The following is a 12307-nucleotide window of genomic DNA, read 5'->3' as shown; positions in this document are numbered from 1 at the left end:
TTTGAAACTTTACAAAATAGTATTGAAGTAGTCAATAAAAATATAAGGTTTAAAATATTTACAACATTTTATACATAATTTCCCCCTAATTACATTTATTAAATAATATTTTGTAGTTTCCTTAATTTTAGGGAAAAGCTTTTAATAATTACAAACTAATTCTGAATTACTTTCAAATGGCTTTTTACTTAATCAGAGTTTTAACAAAATAACATTTCCCATGTGAAATATTGCCCCTGGGTTTTAGTTGCAGATATATATCTATATATATATATCCATGTTTTATAGCTTTTTTTATAACGCAACCAGATTTTATATAATAAACAGTGGAAATCTAAGAAAGAAAATGGCACAGTATGGACGGAAACGCTGTATTTCCAACTCTTAAATCCCTTTATGTCATTTGGCTTCTAGATTATCCAGTTTCTTGATAATTTATGTTATTCAACACAGATTCAATACTTATTTACATTTTCGTGTCATCGTCTTTTGAAAAATTATTTCCTGCAGGTGCTTCACAGAAACTATCACCATCCGTGCTGAAATCATCATCATCGTCATCATCATCAGAATCAGCCAACACTTTACTTGGTGACTTCTTCAGTCTAATGAAACAAAAATACAAAACTTTGCCATTAAAACTGTCTATCTGCATGCAGAACATTTATGCAAAACAACTTAAAGCACTGACAGGTAGGATTTAGATTTTTCAAGGATGTCAAAGAAACTTGTGCTCCAGTAGGGGTAGTTTATCACAGATCACATCTGACATGAAAGTAACACGGAAGAGAATGAAGATCAGTCAATAATTTCAAGGACTTCTAACTCAAGTTGCAGAGAAGGGAAACTAAACTTTGCACACTGAGATATTCAAAGATGGCTAAGGAAAATTAATATGGAACAGCTGTACCTCTCAGTCATTACCAGGAAAATTTTATTACTACAAATGGCAGGAGTGTCGAGTTTCAACTCGTTTTCCATTTCTTTATTCCCTTCCTTAATGACTTTATTCAGCAGGCAGATCTTGGAAAGAAACTTTGGGCACCTAAAGCACCCTGGAAAGAGGTGGAAAACATTTGTGGAGAAAGAAAATGCAGAAGAATTTCACACCCCTGTCTCTTAAACTCTGTCTTCTTACGACAAACTTTAAATTTTTTAGAGGAAGCCTTCAGTTTATGGACTAAAGCAGCAATAGATCAATCTTGTGACTGGTGGTGTGAAATGTATTTGTAAGGTCTGGTAACTCATCCTACCTTAATTCCTTCTTTGCAGCATTAAGTTTCCCTTGCAATTCTTCATTCATGTCTTGTTGCTCTTCCAGTTCTCTCTGGAGTTTCTTTTTAGCACTTTCCAGTCTGTCAATTTCTTCTTCAGCTTCTTGAACCTGACGTTTCATTGCTTTCAAACGTAAACTCAGCTGAAATATTTACAAGTTAGCTGATTAAAGGTCTATTCTAATACAGGAATTTTATTCTTCCAGCATCTATGAGAGAGACAACTGTTCCAGCATAGTGACACTATAATCATAAGCTACAGATATACTCAACAGTCAGAATTAGACTTTTCTCAAAGTGATGGGATACAAATTAAAAAAAACCCCACAAAACAGCAACAAGTAAATGTAACTTCAGTTGAGTTTGACAGTGTTATGTGATAGTAAGAGGTGGTAATGAGTAAGGGAACACTTGAGCTGTTAGTGTGTCTAAGTTAAGCATATATATATATGTATGTATATATATATATATACACACACACACACACACACACACATATATACACATATTACACTACACACAGATACTTTAAAACACCTCTTAAACCCCGGAGTTTTTTAAAAGATTGTTCCCTTAGCAGATGTCTGCAGTTTGAAACACACTGTTCTTTGACTCATGTACTTAAACACACCATGTCTTCAGCAAGGAATCAACAAAGACCCCAGGAATAGTAAAGCACATTGCTATTAGGATATCAATGCATGCCTCATACTTGTTGCCTATACTTAACGATTAATAGCTCCTTTCTTTTAACAAAATTTTATGGTGGCAAACTAAAATAAATTATGTGCTGGTGTGCGTGTTGATAGGATCACATGTTGGTGCATATATTTAAAGGATCATATTATGTCTGTTACTGGCTTTATTTCTTAAAATAATTTTAACATTGCTTTTCATAAGGGCTTCCTGTACAGAATTCTAGAAATGAGTAGCAATTTAGCACCAGATAAAAGAATGTGAAGACAATCTCACTAAATGGGGGTTAATAAAGACCAGGGTAACCAGTATCCATTTATATTCTTCTTGCATCTTTTATAGGTGATTTATGCATGTAGAATTTAATATCACACATTTGCATATTAATCTTTACCTGGTCCTTCTGATCAGTCAATGAGAGATGTTCATCATCTACTTGCAACATTAACTCTTTCACTTTTCTTTCAAGCCTGCGGTTACTTAGTTGGAAATTAGCTCTATCCCTAGAAGAAACAAAACAAACAAAAGAGAAGCTTGTGGAAAAAGGAACTAAAAATACTTCCAATCCTGTTGATATGATTCCGTAGCACTCTTCTAAGAATTAAATAAATACTAAGAGCTCCTGCTTTGATTTACTGATTTCATACAACTTCTTAAGAAATCTGTTCAAAAGCATTAACCCCTAAGGGGAATTTCTTTTGTCCCCAGAGCAACAATTAAAATAAACACATTCCTCCAGGATTAAACAATGAAATGAACATGAAAATGGAAGTATTAATTTCCAAGCCTGTTACTGATATCTGACATTGACAAAATAATAGATGGAATCATGTTAGCAATGTGCTCAGATTTAAATTTATATGGCACCTCCTAGGGTGCCTTCAGTTAAAAAAAAATTTGCAATACTTGTATGAAAGAGCAACCATTTTAATTTGGTGTTTGTGAGAAAAAAAAAAATCAATTAACTGTATTAGAGACTTAATATTAGCAACAGGTCATGTTAAGAAACATAAATGTGCTTGTTTTGATCTTATCACAACTAGTTTCACCTCTCTTCATTCTCCAGTCGTGCCTCTAGCTCGGTTATCCGTGCTTCCATCTGAGCAACCAGTCCCTCTTTACTGGATCGGTAAGAACCCTCCAAGTGAAGGATTCGACTCTTCAGGTCTTTGTTCTGCAGTTGGAACATACTTGATTACTACACACATGCTCATATTAACAAATGTCACCTTGACAGCAAAGATATTTCTCCAAGCAGACACATGGTGAGGAGTAGAATTTTATTTATGAAATATGGAAAAAGAGTCACTGTAATTTTACTGTTTAATACAAATGATCTGCTATTACTATGCTTTATTAAAAAGAAATCAGTGTTAAGCTTGAGTTATAGTTTTAGGCTTAAATGGGTCCTTGGACTTCAGATGATTGCAAGCCCCTCCCAACAGCATCTTTAAATATGCCAATTTTTTTCAAATAGCACTGGCTACTATTATTCTCATTCTCTGCACAATTATTTTGTCAAATTCTGTATTCTTCCCCTTTAACTTACTGATATATGGCTAAAACAAGTAGACAAAGAAATTATCAGTATCCAATGTCCCTTTACTCTATCAAAGCTTCTACTGTGGAATTCTGCCCCCTTTCCTAACTCTGCAATACTACTCCTACTACATAAATGGTCTGAAAAACTTGGCAAGCTGCACAATTTGTAAAAGCAGACTTTGTGCTCAGATTTACACTTTTATTTTTATGAGGGTAGGTAATTTAGGTTTTCAATGGGGACTAGTTGATAAAGTTGCCAGAAAAAAAAGTTACACGAGGAACAGAAAATAAAGCTCTTTCTTACAGAACTTCAAACAAATCTCTCACAGATCTCAAACACCAAAATTCAGTGACAGAAAAGTGAAAATATAAGGATGTACATGGGGTATACCAGTAGATGGCATTCTTTTTTTTCTCAGACAGTTCAGATAGGAATAATTTCACTTGTTTCACTAATGAATTTCATTAATTTAAGGCACCAAATTGTGTCCAATATAAAGTTTTCTCTAAATTCACATTACAGACTGGTTTATGTTCTAGAGACTGTCAATAACATTATGAGTTGCTAGGATAGCTCTTCTCTGGATCTCAGCTAGGGCCTCTGATGGTAGTCCTGCTTTCAAAGACCACTGAGCTGCAGAATAACAGGTTGCAAAAAGCTGGGAAGTATTTTTAATGTACTGTTTTTTAAACTATTCTTACTAACATGTACTTCCAGTAGCACACTATGGTGGGATAGTGGCAGCTACCACATACTGCATTCCTTAAAGGTTTATTTAAATTTCCTAATGAAGGCAGGTACCCAGCTGCTATCTTGCTAGAGTGATGATAATGCCAGCCATAATTACCTGTCTTTCCAATGAAATTTTGTCACACTCCAAATCTTGTTTTATAGCTCTTTCCTGAAGAAGCTCTGTCCTCATTTGCTCAATCTATTACAGAAAAAAAGGTCAAAAATTTTAACATATTTTACATTTATCTATATGATACTGAATGTTTGAGTATATACACATGGACATAAACTATGTATACCTACACTATGAGGAAAGCATTGCTCTTTATTAGAACTCAAGAAACATCATTTCAGATGAATTTTAGAATTACATTATCAGACAAAATTTTCCACTTCAGGAAGCCCACGTTACTCCAATTGCTTATTCAAGGCATTTTCCAGCCACATTGAGTATTGCTGATATTCAGTATAGCAGGGAACTGAAGTCTAAAACTGTGCTTGAGAGACACAATGTGGCAGGGAACCAAATTCCAGAATATCACATAAATCTTCAAACATTTTCTACAGTTGTTTTCCTCATACTCAGCTCTGAAACTCTGAAATGGCATCTTACCTTTAAGCTGCTAGCTAGGCTACTTTAAAGTTTCACCTAATTAAATACAAACTGCTAACTGCAGAGAAGTGCCTAGAGCTCAGTGAGCCACTCGTACTGACAATTACCTTTTCCTGTGCTTGTGAGACCAATAAAAGCTCTTTCTCAACAGAGTGATGCATACTGGATACGAACACTGCTCCACTCCTCCAGTCAATTTTATGTCTGTCAGACCAGGAGAGCACAGACTTCTAGATTTGGGGAGCTTTGTTTGTTTTCTTAGAACACAGCTTTTGCTACAATTTATGTAAATATTTCAGTTACGTATTCAGTAACCAAAACAAAAGCATGTTCTCTGCATCTCTCATGCAAGACCTTAAACATAATCGAGATAAGAACACAGCATTAGTTTGTTTTATCTCACTGTTGGACTTGACTGGGAAAAAAATAATAATCCTGAGGATCAGAGAGAAACTCTGAACTGCCAACAGCTGCTGATGAAACTTCAGGGCTAAAGGAAAAAAGTCTATAGTGCCCAAATACTTTTTTTCCCCTCTCATTGCTGATGAGACAGCCCTCAAGCCTTTGCAAATGCCTTTGAAAGCAGAGCTAAGGTTACCCCAGCATTTGTGCTGTTCTCTGCATGATGATGAGTATCACCTGGGGAACATCTCTGCCAGGTACTTTATCTGAAAAAGACTGGACAAAGGCTTCAGTGGCCACAGCATTCTTCTCTGCTCTGCAACAGTTACATGTGAATTTGCAAAAACACAGCAACACAGTCAAGCAGCTCAAAGTTACAGATTTATCTGACTAAAGGTCTTTCAGAAGCCACTGGGAGTTCTTGCATAAAGAAATCCAAAAGCAATGCTTAGAATGTGAAGGTTAAACAAAAGTACAGTACATTAAATTTCACCTTGGGTCTTCTTTTTTTACCACATAATATTAAGAGATATATTTTTAGTTAGTCACATGTTTAAAAGAAGTTTTTGTAGCTTTGAAACAAGTATATGAATACAAACAGTGGTAACAAGGCATGCAGCTGCATATGTTATGTCACAGTATGATTCCAGAAAGCACTTCTGAAAACTAAGGTTGTAACAGTTCCTGGGCTACAAATGTTGGCATGTGGCTCTATTCTCAACAGCTGGATAATTTCCTAAAAGCTCTCACTGATGCACAGAAGCATAATAATAATAATAATAATAAATACATTGTATAGCAAAACACTACTTTATGTATTAAAATACTGATTTACAGATAGAATTAAAATCACTTGCATACAACAGGAGCACTTATTCATGAAATACACAGGAAAATGATATAATGTGAGGGGTTGCACAGAATTTAACCCATTGTAATTGCTTTAGCCATGAACACAGACACAGTAAAATTAACACAAAATTTCTAGGAAAATGAATGACTAATTATAAATGCAACTGTTGAGAGGAGAAAGGGTTTTTGTTTTGTGTAGGAACGTGCTTAATGGACCACTCTGAAGCTCTACTGTGCTCTTACTGTGCTCATAGGCTGTGACAAATTTGTGCAACCTTCATAAGATCCAAATAAAGGAATTATTTAGAGGACAATTATTATGTTTCTAAGATGACTGCTACTGTTGGTGGACACCACATGGTAAAAGTAGCCTCAAAGAAAATCAGTGTGAGAGAAAAAATGTGCTATATCTGATTAAGATCAAGAAGCTATTTGAATATATTTACAAGAGCTTGTAAGAAGAGTAGAGCAGTAAGACAATTCTTGCTGGAGGAGGTGGGAACTGTTTTCACTGATTCCTTACACTTCTTGTTATTAAACACATAATAAATACACACAAAGGAAAAAAAAGCAGTTGTCTGACAAAATATGCTCAAGCTTTTCACTAATTTAACATAATTTAAAATAGGTTTGTGGTACGTACCATGTGGAGCTTTATGCTTCATATTTTACCTTTCCCTTATCTAATATATTTCAATTACTTTAAAAGAATAAACTATTTCTGCAGCTTAAGGCAAAAGTACAGCTGGATTTGAACAATACTAAAAACAAAGAATTGAGGAAAGTAACAGCATCAGATTTTACAAAGCTCTATTAGACAAAACAGAATTTTGTGCTAGCTTTAGGCTTAGGAGCAGATGTTGAGTTTATTGTTAGTGAAAGCAATTTGATTTCTAATGATATGTTAGAGATCATTTACCATCTCACACTAGGTTCATGGCCTAGGTTTCAAGTTAATACCTAAGTGGAGAAAAACAATAAGAAATGTCTTGACCTACATACACAATTCTGAAGTATGTGACCAAAAAAAAGGTGTTTTACAAATAAGCTGAAGCCAAACCAACCCTTTTGATCTAACAGAATTGAAAAGCAACCTTCCCATCCCCATTTTTATTGGATTGCTTCCCACACCTCGTGCCAGATAAATAGCAGGTATATATATTTATAGATATATAGATAAGTATATATAGATATTGAGCCATCCACTGGGAACAATTAACCAAAAAGAAGTGAATGATGCAGCCAGTGCAATTTTATCATTCTGAGTTTATTCTGAAATTGTCACAGAAACTAACTAGTCCATTTTTCATGCTTACTAGGAACAACTGTTGAAGTTAGTCTCCTATTTGCTTTTTCAGAGAGTACAAGAATTGGTGAGGATTGTCTGATTTTTCAGCCATCAGGCCACAGCCTCTTCTTTTCTGGTTTATTATAAATCTTTGTTAGAGGACCTCAAATTTCATATGTAAATTCTTTCAGAAATTTTAAGTAATATCACTATGGCCTCTTTATTCAGAACAATGAACCCTTACATCTCCTAGATTTAGCAATTTCCAGCTTAATGGACTCATTTCCATTAGCTCTCTCCACTTCCCACTACCACTTACTGAAATCAAAGACAGAATATTCCTTTATGTGAGGATCTCTACCTAAATTACTTTTTATCTTGACTGATACCTCATCATACAGTTCTCACAATCTTTACAACTTTTTTCTACTTTTACAGTCAATAATCTTTTTGTTAATTGTTTGAATTACTATAATAGGTTTCACTTACCTAGGCAAACCTGACTTAACCTTTACATTTTTTTCTGCCCCGTGAGACACAGCCTTGTTAATAAATTCTACTCCCTGAGCTATTTATTTATATAACACTTCTGAAACTAATGACAGATGCTTTTATGTAGAATATGCTTTCCAACTGCCTTATCTTTAATATACCTTCATCAGTTTTTACACAAGTGTTGAAAAACAAAGTTTGCTCTCTGTTGAAACTGGCCAGCACTGTCAGTTCAGCTGACTTCACTAATTAATTCCACAGTTTCCTAAGCTACTACTCCTCTGAAATCAAGACTCTATAACATGGAGGAGTGAATTTAATCATGTTTGTGGACCGTGGTTTTATTTAATATTCTGCTTAAGTATAGTACAGTATTCAGCTTAAATATAGTATATAAACCTTATTGCTAATAATTATTTAATCAATATTTTTTATGACCCTAATACCACATTTTCATCATCATTACAAAACAGTTGGAAAAATCATTCAAGTACCTGTTCTCTGCATCTACTGATCCTCTCAGATAACAAATCTGAATTAGTCTTTTCTTCATCAAGCTCAAGTTCCAGGTGAGATAACTTGTCCTAAGTGGATGAAAGAAAACTCATTTTAACATAGAACTTTCCCATCCTCTTCAGATTGCTTACCAGGACATTCTTCCTTAAACTTTAAGGGCTCAAACTGGCTGAAGGACCAGGCTTGAAAAGTGAAACGCCTCTGAATCCACATGCAGAGTCTAGAAAAAGCCTTGACAGATGTAAAATAGAAGTTTAATTTCATTTTTTGATCACTCCGACAAATTTCAAGAAATTGGGAGAAAGTCTGTAGTGTTTTTGGAGACTGTGTTAAGAATGTCTAAATTACACATTTGGAAGACAAATTTCTTTTCATACAACGGTATAAAAGTGTTTGCTAATGAAAGTCAAAAGGGCAGCTCCATTGAACTGAACAGTTCTGAAGCTAAACCTATAAAAACAGAACAATGATGCCTTTAGACTCCTGAAATGAATTGGAATTAGACTTTAAATATAATTTACATTTCTATATACTTTTGAAGTTCTGAGTGATAGGCCTGTGAACTAAAATCATACTATTTTGTCTGATAAATTCTTGTTATAACTCAAGTTATCTAAAATTATGAAAGAATAATAGCAATTTGGAACACATCACACTGGAACAGGTATAACAGATAACAGATCACCTGTAGAATATACCAGGATAATCCCTGCAGTAGCACCACATGGGTTTTCAACAAAATCAATTTCTTTTGTTTCTTCCCAGGAAGAAACATGTGAAATACCAAAGTTAAAATCAAATCTAGTAAGACACTTAACCCTAAAAACATCTTTTACCTCCATTATTTTGATTTGTCTTGCCCGATCATCTTTTAAGTGGTTTTTGGCTTCCAGTTCATACTCCAAGCCTTTTACAGTCTGTTCTAGCAGCTGAGTTTTTGTTATTGCTTCATCCTGAGCTCTCTGATGGTCCCTCAAGTTTTCTTCCATGAGACGCATCTGAAACAATAAGATTATGGTAATACACTTAATAATGTACTTGCTATAAGTATGTAGAGTCAGTAAAGGGAACCGACTACAAACATGTCAGATCCAGAAGGCTGACAGGAATCCCATGCAGTTATTTGCTTTTCAGAGTAATTTTTCTTTCTATCCACAAGATGGCACCAAGAAAATAAACTTGGATTAAATATCAGCTCTAAAGAGATGCTTCACCCTAGAGATTTTAGGGTGACAATCATTCATAGTGAAGTTTTAAAAATTGATTTCTTTCCAGAATGTTTGCAATTTTCTAAAAAAGTGTATCTTTGGAACTTTTGCAATATTATTACTTTCCTTCTCAGACTAGATTACCAATACTTCAACTCTTAATAATTCTGTTGTTTACATGTCTGGGGCACTTCGATGACAGCATTTTACAAATGGCATAATTGCCAACACATATGTGTGTATTTGTATGACTTTTAGATACAGTAGGATGATCTGTGATCATCCCCTATGCTTGTAACTTAATTTGACATTTATATAATATATGATGAGGTGTTTTTTTCTTCAGCATTCAGTCTTCCCTAGTCTTCCTCTGTTCAGTCAAGTTCTTATTCTAGTGATGAAGCTAAAATAATGTATTAGCAAATGTTTACAGAGTTTGCTATCTATTGCTAAGTCCTGACAACAAAACACTGGATGTCTGCATGACTTGGGAAACACCTAATTAAGTGCAGAGACCTGTGTATTAATAACATTACATATGCATATAATGTCTCAGAATAACATTGGATTGACTGCTTTCAAGATATTTTATGTATCCATAGAGAATTTACAAGAGTCACAGCAATTAAAAACTTCCATACTGCCTTATAAGACTGTTTCATATTTTCTATGCTAGAACAAGAGAATGCTACTCATGTTACCAGCATTGCAATTCGTGCCTTTTAATGAGACTCCTAGAAAAAAAAAGTTTTGTGCAGTATGACACCTACCCAAGAGGATTTTTAGACAATAGACTCTTTCATGTTGAATGGAGGAGTATCTATTTGTACTTCTTGTTAAACACAAGAGAGGAAGAGACAATAAAGACTTTCAATTGTCCTGTCTCTTTATAAAGTCTGCTGTTTAACCTGCCAATCCTATATTTTTCAGATTTTGTTTCCTATTTTGTAGCTGACTGCCATACTGCATTTTTAAAGCCCTAAGATTTTAAATATTGCCTCATGGGGATGCAGAATTCCATGAGTCTTCCATCTTTTTGTCAAATAATGAAGGTTTATTATTTTTGTTTTGTAGTTGTAATAGATAATACTAAAAATATTTTTGTAATAATTGTAAACACTGTGTATAGATAGTTACATACACACACACATAATTTATTTAAGCCTTCTGTTCTCATTTAGTCAACTTAAAAGCCATATTCTCAATTCCCTGGTTTTATCTTACACATTTCAAGTCTTCATCCCTTTACAAAGTTTCTTCATCTCTGAATGGAATATAAAAGGAAGATAGAATAATATACTTCCTTATATTGCTGTTCTTTTAAAACGAATTTAAAGTAAGTTTGTTGAGGGAAGAAGGCAACATTAAAAAAGCTCTGAACTGGAAAAATAATAAACTATTAAGGTATTCTATATATGGAAAACACTGGTGACCTGTGTGTTCTCATAGTTGTTCCAATTGCAGAACAAGTATTTGCAGATCTTTAAAAGACTGGATTAGCTTTATCACAAAATTTAAACATTCAGAGGCAGACACATCAACACTGTGGTTGATTCTTGGTTGCACAGACACCTTTGAACTTGGCTCAAATGAAGGAAGAGTGTATGTCAACTCCTTTAGAGCCAGAATTTTGTTTAGTTTTGTTCCTTTGTTTGGTTGGTTTTCTAAATAATGGCTATGTTGTTTTTTTAACTGATTCAATAATATTTCCACGCTCTCAGTTCCTTCACTAGAAGGCATGAAAAGAGCAGCAGATCATCAATGGAATCCTTGCCATATCACTTAAGATACATTCACTTGTCAAACACCACATTTATCTGTCATGAACAGGAAGCCTCATTTCCCTGGCAGAAGGAACATGATGATCATCAAAATGAAGAATGAAACTCAAAAGCATTTTGATTGAGATCAGTCTCTCATGATGAAGTACACATAAGTCTGAGAGCAAACATTCATTGTCTTGAAAACTATGAGCTGAATTCTAGGTCAAAGGTCAGAATTTGTCACTGAGTTTATGAGTCATTACCTCATCTTGCATCCTCATGGCTGTCAGGCGTGATTTTTCTACCTCAAGGTTTTTCTCTCTTAGCTGCCTTTGCAGATCTGCAAGTTCCTTGCGATGTTTCTCCTTGTATTCATCAAGTTGGCTCTGGAGCTCCAGAGCTGATGTTTGTGAGATTTCTACCATTTCAGACATCTGGGAAAAAAAGTGCATGCTAAAAATAGTGCTACAAAAGTTTCTACCATGCTTAATACACCAAAATTCCTTTTTTTTCTCCAGGTTCAATATTCAGCTCTGTATTTTTAAATGAAAAATTTATTGATTAATGTTGCCCAATTAATTTCTATGCAGAAGTGTGAAAACCCAACACACTAACATTATTTTCTAATAATATGCTGGCAAGACTATTCTGTTTTATCTGCCTGCAGTTCTTCTAGCTGACTGATGTAACAAACTCTACACGATACTTCAGTATATCGAGTTGCACAGTTTACACACAGCTGGCAAAATAAGTGTAATTCAGTAGCATTTTGAGAATCAGCTGAAAACTCTGACATATCACTGCAGCATAGGGAACTGAACTCAAATCTGCCATCTTGTTTAAACAAAACAGAATGGCTCCACAACATTATTTTGAAATGGCAGTGTGCCAACCACTGTTCAAGCCCTGAAAGCTTTTACTGATAATC

The 12307-nt window shown here is 34.5% G+C and overlaps 1 protein-coding gene across 2 annotated transcripts in view; it reads right to left on the bottom strand.

Annotated features, from left to right (window-relative positions):
* Window positions 1-242: 242 nt before the first annotated feature.
* CGNL1 (cingulin like 1) overlaps window positions 243-12307 on the bottom strand; it is a 53686-nt gene continuing 41621 nt past the window's right edge. For both annotated transcript variants that reach the window (XM_030457401.1, XM_030457402.1), the window contains exons 12-19: window positions 11643-11813; window positions 9245-9406; window positions 8387-8476; window positions 4361-4444; window positions 3020-3144; window positions 2365-2473; window positions 1254-1417; window positions 243-605 (exon numbers count right to left, since the gene is read on the bottom strand). In XM_030457401.1, coding sequence (XP_030313261.1) covers window positions 467-605; window positions 1254-1417; window positions 2365-2473; window positions 3020-3144; window positions 4361-4444; window positions 8387-8476; window positions 9245-9406; window positions 11643-11813 — 1044 coding nt within the window. In that variant the 3' untranslated portion in view covers window positions 243-466. The remainder of the gene's footprint in view (window positions 606-1253; window positions 1418-2364; window positions 2474-3019; window positions 3145-4360; window positions 4445-8386; window positions 8477-9244; window positions 9407-11642; window positions 11814-12307) is intronic.

The sequence above is a fragment of the Calypte anna genome, chromosome 10 (genome assembly GCF_003957555.1).
Source record: "Calypte anna isolate BGI_N300 chromosome 10, bCalAnn1_v1.p, whole genome shotgun sequence".
In the NCBI taxonomy this organism is placed as follows: domain Eukaryota; kingdom Metazoa; phylum Chordata; class Aves; order Apodiformes; family Trochilidae; genus Calypte; species Calypte anna.
This window is presented reverse-complemented; position numbering and strand designations above follow the sequence as displayed.